The sequence below is a fragment of the Chelonia mydas genome, chromosome 25 (assembly GCF_015237465.2).
Source record: "Chelonia mydas isolate rCheMyd1 chromosome 25, rCheMyd1.pri.v2, whole genome shotgun sequence".
Taxonomy (NCBI): Eukaryota; Metazoa; Chordata; order Testudines; family Cheloniidae; genus Chelonia; species Chelonia mydas.
The window spans coordinates 7627534-7644634 of record NC_057858.1 but is presented as its reverse complement, the minus strand read 5'-3'; the positions used below and the strand labels follow the sequence as shown (position 1 = coordinate 7644634).

Below are 17101 nucleotides of genomic sequence, written 5' to 3'. Positions count from 1 at the left end.
CAGTGGCCGTGCCCAAGGACAGGCTGTTGCTGATTGATGCCCTCTTAACATGGATAAGAAACAAAATGGTGCACTTCTGTTTTGGTGCTGATCTAAATTCCAGACATTTATATGAAATAAATGGGTCAGTGTATAAAGCCTAGTTTGGTTCAGTGTCCTATTTTAAGTGGTGATTTGAGCATATCTGCAGGGAATGGAGCCAGAGCTCAGTGTGAATGCTGATGGCTCATAAGACCTCCAACACCAAAAAAAGCCCCCAACTTGACTAGGAGAGAGGAACAAGGGCTGGTCCCAGATTTAATCGGTAAAAGGATCCATGCAAGCTCAGAGCAGCCTTTCCCACTCAGAAGCCCCGTTAATGATACAAGCAGGAATGCAAAATACAGGACAAGGCAGCCACTTTATTCCTAATGAATTCAGGAGTTATGGTGGGGGACATGTGCGAGGTTCATTGCTATAATTTAACAGATGTACGCACCCCCCATTTATGGTCAGGAGATGAACATGCTCCGACAGACCAAGGCCCCATATAAACTGAGATTACAGCTATGTCTTAGTAACCAGTCTGTGACACATTTCTGGCCCAGGCATGGAGTTGTCCACACAGCAACTTATTCCACAGCAACCACACATCCACTAAGCTCGTCCCCCATAGCGCCTCTGAACAGCTGAGTTTTAACTCCATGCAGTCTGGGAAAATGTAGGCAGCTATCGCCCCGTGCCTCTGCCGGGAACACGCGCCCACAGAGTGGCAGTCCACCTGCGCATTCTAGGATGCCCTGCCTGCCGCACTGAGAATTAGGAGGGAGAAGCAGGCAAACTGGTTAAGTGGTTAAAGGGAGTCTCCTCCACACAGCCAAAAAGGCGGCTGTGACCAATTTGACATCCGTTTTCCCGCTTAGGATGCATGTGGTAAGCTACTACAACTCTGAATATTAATCATATGTTGCCGCAAACCGTATCTGAAGTCAGCCACGTCACTATCGAGTTATTAACTCAAAGTTACAGCATAGGAGTTGCAATGTTACATCTTCCCCTGGAGAGTCACAGATTAAGGATGACCATTATGATCATCTAGCCTGGCCACCTCCATAATACTGGCCAGAGAATCCCATCCCGTGACTCCTACATGAAGCCCAACGTACAGTGGAGCCAGACCATCTCTTTTAGATGTCTGGACCACCGGATTCTCCCTTGCCCTGAACTTCTCACTGAGTTTAAAAGTGCTAGTAAATCACCATGGTAACATTCACGCCCACTTCCCCCGGTGTAATTGGGAGCCCGATGCCTTGTTACCCAGCGTTGTCAATCTTGACCCCACACAATGGAGAATCCACCATCTCTCCCGCCCGCTCTACACTTAAAAATTAGATCGACCTAGCTCTGTTGTTCAGTGCTGGGAGAAACGTCTCGCTCGGTGTGACATCAGGTTGACCTCACCCGTGGTGGAGGCGCAGTTAGGTCAGAAGAATTCTTTCACTCTCGAAGAGGTGGATTAACAACATCAACGGAAAAACCCCTTCCATCCATATATGGAAAGCAGGGTCCACATAATGGCACTCCAACGGCCCAGCTCTGGTGTAGACTGTGGAAGCAGCTGTAAGGTAGACATGCCTTCAGTCAGAAGAGGGAGACCCCAAAGTACACAACGGAAAAGGACAAGCTGGGAATTAAATGTAAATCTTTCTTTTTATTTAACAAACACTAGAATTCTGAACGCTGAAGAATGTGTACGGAGGGAAAGAAAAATAATTTTCTTTTGTTTTGTTTTTTTCCTCTTCTTTACAAAAAAGAAAAAAAACCAGGCTATAAGAACAAACATATGTACAGGAGGAGCTGGCCAACTCCAAACAGAAAGCAGTAACAGAAGCATGATGTCTCCAAACAGTGGCTCGGCCTGCAAAATTTAAAAACAATTAAATTAGGATACAAATATTAGGAAAAAAACCAGACTGTAACACTACCGGGCGGCTGGGGGTGCAAGCCGCCAAACCCTTTATACAGTAAAACAATTGGAACTCTACCAAGGTTTTATTTATTTATTTGTTTCAACCTGAAAACATATTGCTTATTTGCAAAAAAAAAAAAAAAAAAAAGAAAAGAAAAAGAAAAAAGGAAAAAAGTCTTCCATACAAATAAAGGTTTTCCTGTGGGAAAGGAACTAAAATGGTGGAAGAGTGAATGAGATTCCAGGGTTGCCTCTTTCCCTCCCGTCCCTCATCCCCTCAATTGCTCTTGAGGGGGGCCCTGGGCAATTCCTTCACCATCGTGTTTTCACAGGCTGGTGCTGCTGAGGAAATGCAAGGGAGGCTTCTTGACAATCCCCCCGCCCTGATGTGCACCTGCCAGTCAGCTTTGCAAGTGTTCGTTTGGGGGGAGGGAGGGGAGAAAAGGCAGAAACATGCCTCCGCTTCCGTTTGCTGGGCCGAATACAGATTTGCAGGAAGGACTTTTCCCTTCAAACATGCCCATGCGGTCCAAGGTGATCAGCTCTCGCTCTCAGAGGATGCAGAGTGAGATAACCCACCACCGCAGGGCACGGGATTTCTTGAAGCAGCTTAATCTGAGGGACAACATGCCTCACTGGAGAAAGCTCTATTCATACATCATGCAACGAGCTTCAGTGAGAATTTGGAGAGGGAAGGCTCCAAAAGCCAGGGTCTAGCTTTCTGCTCAATAGCCTCTATGGGATAATATTCGGCTCTCTTCCTACATGCTTTAGAGTAGGTCCTTAAAAGGGTATTTTAAAAGAGTTCTAGTGGAACTTGATGGCTTTTAAGTTGATGGGGTATTTTAAATGCATTACTTTTTCTTAAATGCATCAGAAGTGCTTTGGAAAGCACCATCACTTTGGTTCTGTGTTTTAACATAGCTGCCTCCTTTCCTCCAGGCCCAAGCTTTAGGGGAAGAGGTAATTATAGGAGATGAAATAGGGTCCATGCTCCCCATGTGGCCGCACTTTCACCGCAGCTGGGCTCGATGGTTAGAGAGTACAGTGTGCGCAGAAGGGGTGGTGGGGCTGGAAAGGAGAGAACGTCCTTTGCCAGCAGCTGGGAAGTCTATACACAGCACAATTGGAAGCTACTCGCATGGTCTTGGTTACAGCATCTCTGCTCAGCTGGTGGGGTGGTCCAGTGCATTACTAAGGGCAGTTACTTTGAGTTCCACCCTTCCCTGGTACACGGCCAAAGTCAACATGCCAACTTCCTTCTAAAGTTTATTCTCATCCACAGACAAGAAAGTCAGCAAAAGAGATGCAGACTTCAGAGGCTTTTAACTAGGAACAGGCAGAGCGGCATATGCAATTTAGTTACCAAAAAATCTTTACAAGACAAAGGAAAAAGTTACCATTTGGAAACTCAAAAGCAACAATGTTTTGCCATTAAGAGCTTAACAGTAGCTTTGGGTCTGGGATCAAAGTCTTAAAAGAAGTGGAAAAGTCCAGAGGCCATTAATACGTGGTCGCTGTGCTCCACTTAGCCCTTGGCTAAGTCTCCAAACACCATGACATGAATGCGGTCAGCAGTACCAGTGATGGGCTTTGCACTGTTTCATGACTGAAATAAACCTGAATTGGAGTTACCGAGGTAGTTGGCTAGAAACTGAGATTTCCCCACCTGGCATTTTCTTGAAGGCCATACATCCCCTCCACCCCACCTCACGCCTACACAATGCCACGTGTCCAGGTGATGGGCGTCAGCTGTCCTGCAGGCTCCTGGCACCGATTCCCGAGACAAAGCCTTCTTTACAAAAGGGAATGCCCAGCCCTTTTCGTCTTCAAAAACACCAAGTTATTGCACTTCAAAAATACAACAGATTTGTGGTTCAAGCCCTCCCCACCCTCCCCATGGCTTCTGCTCAACTAAAATGATTCACTATGCACGATTTCTACATTATCTTCAGATTAGATTAAAAGGATTCAAAATGTGTCTCTTTACATGAGGTGCAGAGCTGCTGGAGCTCCTAACTAGAACAGTGCGATTCCAATCTTAAGTCTCTTTCCTTTCATTCCTTCCCCCACCCCTAAAAAACCCTCTAACCTTGCTGGGATATATAAACCTCCCCCCTCCACCCCAAGTCCCTCTCTTTCCCACCCTAACCCACCCATTCACATGTCCAGCAAAACTTTAGATAATCAGGAATGGTTATTTAACAAGACAATAAAAATGCACACAGCTTTGGAGATGCACTGGAGTTAGCCATCCCGTAGATTTTCAGGGGAACTCCAGCGATTCACACTGTAATGCTGAATGGCAGCCGAGGTCAGTTAGCTCTGGATCCTGGCTGCCTGACTTAAGACACTTTCCTTACTTCAGACTCCGGGTCAGGTTGAGCTGGCAGAACTCGGGTCAGGCTGTTTAGTGGGGCAGTTTTCCAACCAAGAAGCAGCTCAATGGTTTTATTTTTCGTTTTAATGGTTAACTTGGAATAGGAACGTCAAGAGGAGACCAGGGAGGAAGGGAAGTGAGGCGAAGGAGAAATTCCCCTCCCCTCCAGTTTAGTAAGCACCAGAGTATTCAAGTCTGTCCATTCTGAGATTCAGAGCTACTTCCGCAGTCAGCAGGCAGAAACTAAACCTTTCTCGTAAGAGCAGCGTCGTTTCGGTTGGGGTCCGTCATCGTCGTCGTCGTCTTCTTCGTCTTCCTCCTCCTCTTCCTCAGATGATGAACTGTCCAGTGTTAAATCCACAACGTCAGCGGCGACCTTGCCATTCTCTCCATTACCGTTGGGAGTGGGCAACAGCCCATTCACATCAGAAGAACCTGGGAAGAAAGACTTCATTAGAACATCTACAAAACTTACTGGCTAACACTTCTCAGCAGCTCTTTCACCATCATCACCACCACCACAGCAAATCCCAGAGGGATGCAACCTCCTTGCATATCTGAACAGTATTTGGAGAAGGGGCAGATAAAACATTCCTTCTAGGGAGGCTGCGTACGGAAATCCATCTACTTCAAAGACCAGTGGGGTAAGTGAATACTTCCTGAGATGCCCTGGAAAGCCCATACACCCTGGAAGGAAGATGGTTACTTATCTGTACTGTAACTGTTGCTCTTTGAAATGTGGGTGCAGACATTTTATTCCACTCACATGTGCACATACCCAGAGAACTTTGTTAGCAGTACCCATCAGGGTACTGCTCATGCACTCTGGCCCCCAAAGCCCCTCCCCGTAGCTACATACGGGCCGCTCCACCCTGACCCCCCTCAGTTCTTGGAAACCAGAATCCAAGACTGGAGACTCTGATGCAGACACGACAGAGGGCGGGACTGCAGAAGATTGTTCTTGGAGATGTGGGTGCAGACCTGTTACAGGTAAGTAACCATCTTTTCTTTGAGTAGCTGCAGACGTATATTTCACTCAGATGATTCTCCAAGCCCTACCTCCTCCTGGTACTGCTTGAATCTGCTCATACAATGACTTCAGACCTGCCTTCCCTAAGTTTGCCCCTGACCTAGATGCCACCACAACAGCATTATGTTTAGTAAAAGTACGTATGGAAGACCATGCAGCAGCCCTGCAAGTGTCCCCTATCAAAACACTGTTGAGAAATGATAGATGTCACTAGGGCTACTTCATAAGCGGTCATAATGTTGGAAGTTCTCCCGCCTGGAAATTGTGTGTGTTGAGACCAGGTGCCCTTTCATCCAATCCGCATAAAAGACAAAAGGCCAGTGCAATGATTGAAGTGGTTTAGTCCTTTCCACATAAAATGCCAAACATTGCCTCATATCGAACATATGAAGACACCGATCATCTGAGTGTGGCTTAGTAAAGGATACAGGGTAAGTAAATTACCTGCTTATGGTGAAACTGTGAAATCACTTTGGATAAGGAACTTCAGATGTGGCCTGAAGGACACTGTGTTTGAAGAACTGTGTAGGAGGAAATCCTGCCCTTAGGGCCTGCAGTTGGCGGACTCTTCTTGTGGATGTTATAGCAATAAGAAAGGCAGTCTTCTTGGAAAGAAAAAGGAGAGACAAAGAGCAAGCTGGTAGCGGCTCAAATGGAGGATACGGGAGGGTGGCCTGTACAGCATTAAGGTCTCACAATGGGACCATTTCCTTCACAGGTGCACACAGACGGACAATACCTTTCAGAAATCTCACTGTTATGGAGTCTGAGAAAACTAACTTCCCCTGGATTGGAAAATGGAACGCCGAGATAGCTTGTTGAGAGTTCAGTTAACAGCTAAGAGGCAGACGGGAGGACTTCAGATGTAACAAGTAATCCCAAAGCATCCTGAGCACGAGCGAACATCAGCTGAATTCCCCTAGATATTGACCAAAGGGAAAAAACACTTTCACTTGGCTAAGTTGGTGGTCCTAGAAGATGATTTTCTACTATTAAGTAGGACCCTCCAAACTGCTTCTGAATACTGCCTTTCCTCTTCATCTAACCATCCATACCATGAAGTTTAGACAGCTCAGCATAGGATATGCAACTTGGCCATGGTGCTGAGTCAGTAGGTTGGAAAGGAGACGGAGAGATCTGGGAGGTTGGACAGACAGATTGAGAAGATTAGAGATCCAACCTTGTCTTGACCAAGCTGGCACAATAAGTATCAGTTTGGCAAGGTCTGACTTCAGAGTTTGAGGATAACCTGAGAGATAAGAGGAACTGGGGAAAGGTATACATCAGGGCTGATCTCCAATTCAAATGGAAGGCATTGGTTAAAGATCCTGGACTGAGGCTTGGTCAAGAACAAAACTGATGGCACTTTTACTATCCTTTGTTGCAAACAGGTTTACTGAAGGGCTGCCCTGTTCCCCGAGGATAGACCTCACCATGCTGCTTTTCAGAGACCACCTGTGGTTCTCGGAGAAAGTCCTGCTGAGATGGTTGGCCAATTGGTTTTGCGAAGCCGGTAAGTGTGAGGCTGTAAGCATGATGTCTTTGATGCAAAAGTACCAGAACTCTATTGCTTCCTGGCAAAGCTGGTTGGAGCGGGCTCCTCTCTGGTTGTTCACATGAACCATTGTGATGGTATTGTCAGTTGGTACGCTCCCCTGATCTGATCCCCAAAGGCAGGACAAGCATCGTAAGTGGCTCAAAGCTCCAGTATGTTGATATGAAAAGACGCTTCCATCTCTGACCACAAATCATGAACCTTTAATGTCCCTAGATGCGCTATTATGGAAGCATCATAGACTGGAGTCCTGGTCAGTAGAGGACAGGCAAAGGGAACCTGACATGCATTGTTCTGTTTAGCCCACCACAGTAGCAAGACCAGTATTTCTGGTAGCACTCAGACCAGCCTGTCCAATGACTGGCAATTCAGGTGATAGGCCAACTTCAACCACGACTGAAGAGGACAAAGATGCAATCTCGTGTGCTGGACCACATAAGTGCACAGGGCCAATATGGTCTAGTAATTTCTGGTATACGTGGACCAGGGTCGAAGGCTGAGATTAGAGGTCCAGAGGCACACAGGCATCATATTGTTTGGAATCGCTGACACAGGAGAAAGGCCCTCAAATTCATAGAGTCTAGTAGGGTCCCCATAAAAATCAATGTCTACTTTGCTATGTTCAAAATCAGGTGATCAAGGAGGTACAGCGTGAACAGAAGAGGACTGAGGACTTATTCTTTGGATCTGCCCCTCACTAGCCAATTGTCTAGGTACGGGAGGACATGATTTCCCCTCCACTGGAGATAAGCCACTACAACCATCATCATGCATTCACTAAAGATACGTGGGGCTGATGACAGGCCAAAGTGGAGACCAGTGTATTGATAATGATTGACTGATGACTAGGTAACTTTCTGTGGTCTGGGAAAATCACCAGATGGAAACAGGCATCCTGAAGATTGAGAGCAACAAACCAGACGGCATGATCCAATGTGGGGAGAATAGTAGCCAGGGTAACCATACGGAATTTTATGCGTTTGATGTAATTGTTGAGACCATGGAGACTGAGAAGAGGTGTCAACCCTCCCTTGGACATGGGGATCAGGAAGTACCAGGAGTAGAATCCCTTTCCATGATGAAGAGGAACCACCTTCTCTCCAGCTCCCAGAGCACAGAGTCTGGACCTGCTGAAGCAGCAGCAGCGGCTCGTGAGATGGGTCTGTGAAAAGGGATGGGGGTGAACGTGTGGAAAGGGGAAACAGACAGAAGTTGGATGGCATAACCTGACCCCACAGTGCTTAGTACCCATCTGTCTGTAGTTATTGCTTCTCATGCACTGCAGAAGTGAGACAGCCCGTCCCTGAACTGAGATGTAGTTGAGACGGTCACAACTGGTAAGCTGCTCTCGATAGGCAAGTCAAAGACTCTGCCTGCCCAAAGATGGAGGAGGAGGAGGATGGGCTGGTTGGTTAAAATTAGAACCAGGTCTCTTCTGTGATTTATGCCCTTTTCTGAAGAAGTCTTGTGGCCTAGCAAGGTAGGATAACAGCTGGAAGTATCACTGTAGACAATGTTGCTGGGCTGTTGCTGACCCCGCAAAATGACGACTCTTTGTGGCCTGGGTATAAAATTCCTAATGACTGGAAAGTAGTACAAGTCCTCAAAATAATGCAATGTATCATCAGTTTCTTAGAGAACAAAAAAACTGACCATAAAAGGTAAGTCCTCTATGCTCTTTTAGACCTCAGGAGCTATGCCAGAATTCCGTAACCTCAAGGCCCTTCTCAATGTTACAGATGAGGCCATAAATCTGGATGAAGCATTTGCCACATCCAATGTTGACTGCAAAGAGGTTGTGGCCACTGAAGGGCGTTATGCAATAAATGCCTAAAAACTCTCCCTGAAGGATTCTGATAACTAATCTGTAGACAAGGACACAGCGTCCCAATTCACAAAGTCATATTTAGGTCATAGTTTCTGCTGGTTGGCAACGCACATTGGTAATGAAGAGACTGAATAAACTTTCCTCCCCATCAAATCCAACCTCTTAGATGCCGACGTGAGGAGTGGATTTGTATCTCCCCTGTTGTAACTTCTCGTTTTCACCATCACAACCAGGGAATCAGGAGCTGGATGTGAGAAAAAACACTTGCCTGGGAACATAATTTCTCTTATCAGTACACTGTGGGTGTTAGAGACAAGGTGGGGTATTTCACAGATTTGGGAGGCTCTAATTTATAATGAGAGCCACTCTCCTAGGAGCTGAGAGCTGAAGGATATCCAGTAACGTCTGTTTGTTCTCCTTAAAAACCTCAGCTTGAATAGCTAAGATCAAGGCCATTCATCTCAGGAGATCTTGATAGGATTTTAAATCCTCAGGTAGCAGAGATGAAGAATCCAGCAATATAGTATCATCTGGTGACAAGGAAGAAGAGGGAAGCAGTGGAAGTACATGACTATAACAAGGGATCCAGGATGCACCGATTAAGAGGGAGCTTACTCAGTGTATGGCTGAAGCTCAAGCAGCTCACAAGGGGAGAGAACAGGTGATCTTCCCTGGACTTAGTGGAAGATTGGGACCTTGCCGAATAAGGATCCACCCAAGGATGCCAAGTAAGCCACTTTGGATAGGGTATGACATTAGTGACCAGTAGAAGCTACGCCAGGTGCAGTTATCCCTACTGCATGAATGGTACCGATCCCCATACCACTGGTAATCGCCCAGAAGTTTAAGTGACCTCAGAGGTGGTACTGTGAACGTGAAGGGATGGAAATGCCTCCTAACTAGATCCTGAAGACCCTTCCACGTAGTCTGGCTGTAATGGAGAAGCCACTCCAGATGAAGCCAGTAAACGCCTTGCATCATCTGCAAGAGATGGCACTTACAGTCCTGATAAAGGCATCACACTCGGTATCGAAGCTGGCATTGGTACCAAAACCAAAGTTGGTCTCAGACTCAGAGTTAGACAGCGCTGCAATCGTTGTCGGTACTGAAGATTGTACTGAGGGGTTTGCCAGTGCAGATGCTGACCAGGAAGCCACCTGCAACCCTGCCCCATAAGTACGAGGTGCTGCAGTCGACAGAGCCAACAACAGTCTGCAGCCAGTCCCAGTGGTACCAAGGACACCAAATACTAAGCCACCACTGTAAAATGCTCCTGAACAAGTGGTGAGTCAGGAACAGAAAGCCACAGCAAATCCACTGCTCCCCAATACACCGCCAATATGGGAAGCATCCATGATGACACCACTGTTGTTGGTACTGGACTCAATGGATGTCCCACAGGCGGTACCAGAGTTTACTGTACGGTCTCTAACTGGTTTCACATTGGTACTGCAGGGTGGGTTGACAGTCCACCTCTACGCCACATATTGAAAGACTCACGGTGCCGGTCTACATTCTTCTTAGAAGGGGAAGAGGAATCTCTCCAAGCTCTGGAGCGGCTCCAGTCCATTCTGTGAGAGCTTTTCCTCAGATTTCCAAAGGAAGGAGAACAATCGCTGTTCCTCCTGGGCGAGGAATCCAAGTGTGACTGCGGAGTCGCAGCCCGTACCAGCTCAGGTGCTCTCCGAGGGGCCTGATGATCTGTGGCAGTCCCCTATGCTGAAGCAGGCCTCATGTTCTGCTCTAGTAGGTGCTAATTTAAGTGCAAGGCTCTAAACACCTGCATTCTCTTCTTGAGCTTACAGATGGAGCATCTTTCCTTAATGTGCCCTTCCCCAAGGCACAATAAACATTGAGTGTGGGGATCACTGGTAGGGATAGCTACTCCACATGGTGGACAATGCTTAAAACTCAGAGAAGGCGTCACACCTGGCTAAAAACTAACTACACTAAACCCTAAGGTACTACTAAAGTACCTATTTCTTGTTTTTTTTCGGATAAACACTGCAATGGAGAACGTGAGGTGAGACACTACACTGAACGCTCCAACTCAAGCCGCGCCTGGGCGAGAAGGAACTGAGGGGGGTCAGGGCGCCGCCTCCCTATATAGCCATGGGAGGGGCTATGGCAGCCAGCGGGCACGAGTGCCACCCCAACAGGTACTGCCAAGCAGAGTTCCTTGGCTTCAGTGCTGTGGACAAGCGCACACGTGAACGGAACACACATTTGCAGCCACTCAAAGAATTAGTGTTTGCTCGGGAAATATTTGCACAAAAGTAAGGGACTGCTTCAGTCAGAGATGTTACAGAACAACGCAGATGGATTTGTTGGTAACACCACCACTAAGGAAAGGTCTGGCCTTCCACTGTCCATGAGTGGAGGCAGAACATTTCAGGGTTATTCCATAAGTGAATATACAAAAGATATTCATTTCATGCCACTTTGAAGGCATAACTCAGTTTTGCTAAACAACTGATCTGAATGCTAACTCAACCATTAGGGATTTATTCAAAGGGCTGGAGGACCCCAACCAGAACGATCCCCTCCTTACTGTGCAGTTACTACCTCTCTGATACTACTTACTCCTTTGTGTAGAAAGACGGGGGAACCTATTAGCTGACTTATAATGGTATTCTGAGCAGAGCTCATAAGGTGTTCTACAACTCTCCAACACTGACCCAGCTTCCTGATGTTGTATCAAGTGATTTGTGTATGTTCTTTACAGTTTATCTTTCAGTGCATTTAAAATCGTTCACCCCACTCACTACACACCCACCTAGTACCAATATTGGACACTGAGGGCTGCAGCTTCTCTCTTTCTCAGCTTTGATTGGACACCAGGATCCATCCACCAAGTATTCTATTTCATCTGCATCCTCGCATTCCGTCAATATTTTTGATAGCAGCCTGGAGAGGAAAAAAGATGCCATCTGTTAACCTTGAGGCAATCAGCAGAGCACCTTTGATGACAGAACGCTAAGATGGATCCTCACCTTAAATGGCCCTAAAATTTATGTTTGAAGGGAATTTGGTAGTGAAAAGCTGCTACACCCAAGTCCTATTTTCCCCCCACACAACAGGTACTGGCAGTGCCAACATCCCCAATCCATCCTGACACGGCTTAAACCATGAATCAGAGCAGCCTCCATGCTCAATTCAGTCCTTGGTCTCTGTTGACGCTGCCCATGGTGTGGGAGAGGACAACTACTGTGACTTATGACAGGTGGTAGTTATGTAATGAAGACTTTCCACTAGGAAGTGGGCCGAGATAGCAGCTGTTATTAGACCACTTTTGAACACTATGCCAAAGACTCAGCTCCTCACACCCCATCCTGTAGCCCATCAGATCCCTAAAATTTTAATTATAGTAGAACACATTCCCACCCCGCTGCAAGTGGGAAGTTAGACCAATAGACAAGTCCCTTGTGCTGCTCCCCAGACAATATTCTTACGATGCCACATCTATAGTACACTGGGTGACTTGTGCACACATATTCAGCTTATTACTTTATGAAAGGACAGAGTAATCCACCAGATTAAGAAAATCAGGTAGGAAGTGTAGCCTTACTCTATCAGTCCAGACGCTGGACTTCCCAAGCTAGTGCTGAAATCTCTGGGGAAAGTATAATGCATGCAATGTCCTCCTGCCAGAGGCTGCATCAGAAAAAGCTTCTGTGCCCAGCCCATATTGTGTTGAAAATACAAAAATGATGGCATAGATCCAGATGGCCACCTTACCTATCTCTAATCACGAGGAGATGGACCTCTGACTAAATAGAGACTACCTCTCTGGTTCATCATGCCTTAGAGGTTGGGCATTTGCTTTACTACAGTTGAAGTGTTTCTCATCACTGGCCTCAGGAGGGTGCTTAATAGCTATTGGAACAGACCATCTAGAATTCAGATTGTAGAAAGCATCGCTCATGCCTAGGCTGTGGAGTTTTTCCTTTATCAGTATGAGGGTGAACCAACACTTGATTTGTAAAAGGCCATTCGTGAAGTTTCCTTGAAGTGTGATACCATTCTGAGCACTGCTTTGTCCTGATTGAGTAGGATCTGCTATTTGATTCACGACAGGATCTGGACAGCTCTAGTCTCCTAGCCTAGCAAAATGAATACTAGAAATAGAACTTTAAGGATGTAAAATGGTTCAGGGACGCTTACATGAGCTCCCTCAACTAGCTTGGTCTTCAGTAGCTTCTTTGGATCTTTACTGGATGAGTTGTGTTCCTTTGCTTGCTGAAACGGACAACATCCAGATGAGACTCCAACATCGTCCGTTCTAGTTTACTCCTAAAGACTGACTATTACTACCAATTTTACAAAAAACAAACAGGTAACAAGTCCAGTTGTCTAGAGAAATGCCAGATTAGTGACAAAGGCACGGACTGGATCGAGTTCATCTTCTCTACATCAGTGTTTTCTGCTCTACAATAAAGACAACGAAGCTTTGCCAGTGGAGATAGCACTACCAGAACACCCTTTCTTCTATAAACTAGTCCTCCATAGCCAGGCTATAAACGAGAAAGGGAAATGTTCCTGTTGTATTTACTCCGGGGGGAATTCTGCGCACAATGTTTTAAAATTCTGCAAAAATCTGCATATTTTGTCAAAATAATGCAATATAATCATTCTGGTTTCAATTATTTTGGTAATTTATTTAAACTACCATACACTGGATGGAGAATGGGAGTGGGGAGCATCGGAGGAAGTACCCAACCCCCTTTGCCTAATAGTAATGTAGCTAGGTTTGACCCTTTATTTCTAGTTATTAGTCAACAAATATATGCAGCCATATGCTCAGTGTTACATCATAGGCAACTGAAGAGCACGTGAGGGCTGGGGAATGAAACTCACAATTTACATTGGCTACTAACCATCTCCAGAAAGGCCAGTAGCAAACAGTTCATGGAGCACATTTTGATAGGAAATGTTTTCAGTCCAAAAACTTAGACCAGTTCTAATCACAAAAGCACAATAAGCATTTATAAGGCGATACTGTCCTTTACACCCTTCTAGCAATGTGAAGGAGCCTTAAAACTTTTACAGCTGTTTTATACACCTGGGGGGAATTCACAAAGACAATGGGAACAATTCACTAAGCGGGCAGGCTGCTACATTCTGCTCTGCCTGAGGGGACAGAGCCTGCCCCATGCCTACCTCCTCAGAAACACCCTGAAGCCCTGCCGCTCCATGCCGAGCATGCTGCAATAGCGAGTGAGAGGGACAGAGTGGCTCTCTCTTTCACTTGCACGACTGCCCAGCTCCTCCCTCTCGGCGGTGATTTACGCCTCTACCGGCTGCTCTGGGCACCTGAGCCAACCTGCCTGTGCTGTCGGGAAGTGGCGCATGGCTGCTCTTGCAGCTTCCCTTTGCTTTCCTGTCAGAAGTCATTTTTCTGCGGGGAAGCAAAGAAATCTGCGGGGGACATGAATTCTGCACACACGCAGTGACGCAAAATTCTCCCAGGAGTATGTATTGGTAGGCTTGGCAGAATTTATTTAATAATTTTGAAGGATAATCTCAAAGACTATTTAAGCACCTTCTTCTGTTTTCATCTGTTTAAATAATTGTTTGACCCCACCTAATATCCTGAAACTGTGGAAAATTTAATGACAGTAGATGTTGAGATTCAAAAAGTTAAAGCTTTATGACTGTTAAAACAAACATCAAAATATACGAAGTAAATATCTTTAAACCAAACTCTAATAAAGTTCTCAAGCATTTTTCTTACTTTGCATATCAGTAACTTTGAATTTTTACTGTTTACCAAGAAAAATCTAAGCCTATGTATTGGCCACAGGGCAAAGTGAACACGTAATCTAAGCCTAGGTTGCTTCAGATTGACCGAGGAGGACACAAGAGCCAGAGAAGATCAGTAACTATGAATTCCTTGATGCCCTGAGTACTGTCTGCATGACTAAATCCACGGGAATATATAACCTAGGTTGAAGTTCACATGTACTCACTCATCTGCCCTTTGTAGAATTCATCTGAGCTCTTGTGATTGGGTCCATCAGTATATTTGAGGGAATTCCCATTAGGAGGTTTGAGATATCTGAGGGGGGGAGTTCATTTCCCAGAAACAAGGAGCTCTGCAGCTTGTTGCCATCACCATTTTTATGATTGTCAGCAATTTCCACACTGGAGCTCAGTGAATAGTCAGGCTGTCTAGCCATTTCCTGACTCCTGTGCTGCCTTGTTCACATAGGAAACAATGGCATTCATCACTTTGTTCCTTACTTTGCTCTTGGCAGAGCAGGCAGCCAGTTTACTGAGCTCTCCTTTAAGGTGATCAGCATCTAAAGCCATGTTCCTGGAGCTATCAGGGATCCTAGTCAGGTCTGTAACTTGTTTAGGGTGGCATCTGTTGCCAGGACTAGCTAATTCAGTGGTTCTTGTAGAGGACTCTTGTCCAGGTTCTGCATATAGAGACCAGATCTCAATGATAAGAGGCAGACATTCCTTGGATAGGTCTATCCTCTTGATAAGACTCAATTCCATCTCTCCATGTTTCTTTATATGATCTTCCAATATCAGTGAATCAAACCTTGTTCAGAGATGCACAATGGAAGCAGATCACCTCCAAGGTGGTGGTCTATTATCAAGCATTAATCTTTGAGCAGCTAACATTCTTAAAGGTCTTCCAGGCTAAGGGTTAAGGACTTTCTTTGACTCAGCCAGTTGCCCACGTATGGATAGACTGTGAAGCCTTCTCCCTTCCAGGCTGATGTATAAATGGTCACCATGTTAGTCCAAAGAAGAAAGCTTGGTACTGGTATGTGGACCCCAACACTGAATATTGCATCTGTAGGACACGCCCCCTCACAGGCCAGTTGTTCTCTCATCAAGTTTTTTCAAAGGGAATAGAAACCCCCTACGGTTCACAATCTGAAGGCATGGGCTTTTAGGGTCGCCACCCTAATGTTTGGGACCCACAAGAACACACTGGGCAGCATAAGATGACAATGAAAGAACTCTCCTCCAGATATATTAAACACAGTCTCCACAAGGGGCAAAAAGGGGAGATTGGTTTGGGGTTGGCCAGTCTTTAAGGACTTTCCTTAAAATTTGTGGCTTCAGACCCATGCCCCAGCTTGGGGGTGACAAAATGCAGGCCCTCCTGCCTCCCAATGTGGACCATAATGCTCTTGGTTCTCTGGTCTTCCTCCTTCATATGCTGTTTTAACAAAGTGATCCAAACTCGACTGGCTGGATCAGAGCCCAGCAGGGCCACCTACAAACCTTAGAGACTTTTTTGGAATCCTACTGGCACACTTACAAACAGCATGGAAGGCACAGTAAGCGCTGGGGAGTGCTACCAGACCTCGTAACGTTGTTAGAGGTACAATGCACAGGATCTTCCATCTGAAAGCTTAACGCTTACTCACAAAAAGCTCCTCTCAGAAAGCAGCACAAACAACTAGTGTGACGTTATAACAAAGACGAATCAGTTCTTAACAGCTTGAGGTTCTTTGAACCTACCAAAGTAAGGTTATTGGATGCAGACTCTGTACTACTAGAACCATGAACCAACAAGCCCCTTTTATTCATGGAAGAACATTATAAAAGCGTCTTTGTTGTACTGTCTCCATCTACTGGCAGGGAAGAGCCTGGATTAGTACTGAACGATGCAAGACTACAACCCTAAGCTGCTTTGATGAACCCAGACCAAAAGAATCAAAAGTAAAAATAAAATCATTTCAAGAACATATTCGTAAAAACAACGGCTAAAAAGCCAGGAAAATTCCACACTAAGCTTACAAGAACCCCAAACCTTTGAAAGTGTGGATATTCATAAATAAGGTGCCCAAAGTGCCCTAAATATACCCCTACAAAGATTCCAACCCCATTATCTTGTTCCTTTTATAGGAACTCATAATATATATAAAAATTGCCAGCAAAGCTTTTTCTAAGGACTTTAAGGAGTTTGCAGCCTACCACTACAGACACTATTTGCACAGTTTGCAGGTGGAGTATCCAAAAAAATGTACCCACAGAGCACTGGTTTATAACTGCATTCATACCTCCATCTTAGATGTGCTAGCTCTGCATCTAATGACACCTGGATTAATGGCTGGCACATACTTATGACGTGCTGAGAACTGCTTGTGAGGTACTGAGCACCTTCAGCATCTTGCAGGATCAGGCCCTTAACGAAGGAGTGGGAGAGGAGTGCATGCCGAAGGCAGCCTGTCTTGTCAGGAGTGTGTAAAGTAGTTTTACTCTAGGGAGTGTAAATGACAATCAACAATCACTGCATGGAAAAGAGCAAAGCATCCTAGCTTTTGCGGTCACCAAGATGAAAAATGAATACGGTTGTATGAGTTTCAGAGCGAGCTGATGAGAAACTACAGAAT

At 45.7% G+C, this 17101-nt stretch overlaps 1 protein-coding gene across 4 annotated transcripts in view; it reads right to left on the bottom strand.

Moving 5' to 3' along the window:
- Positions 1–1670: 1670 nt before the first annotated feature.
- Positions 1671–17101, bottom strand: part of PIAS4 (protein inhibitor of activated STAT 4) — a 36329-nt gene continuing 20898 nt past the window's right edge. For 2 of the 4 annotated variants that reach the window (XM_043535654.1, XM_043535655.1), the window contains exons 10-11: positions 11518–11648; positions 1671–4763 (exon numbers count right to left, since the gene is read on the bottom strand). In XM_043535654.1, coding sequence (XP_043391589.1) covers positions 4558–4763; positions 11518–11648 — 337 coding nt within the window. In that variant the 3' untranslated portion in view covers positions 1671–4557. Of the gene's footprint in view, positions 4764–11515; positions 11649–16768; positions 16969–17101 lie in introns of those variants that run through there. The other 2 variants (XR_006287418.1, XR_006287419.1) reach the window with 2 other exon arrangements.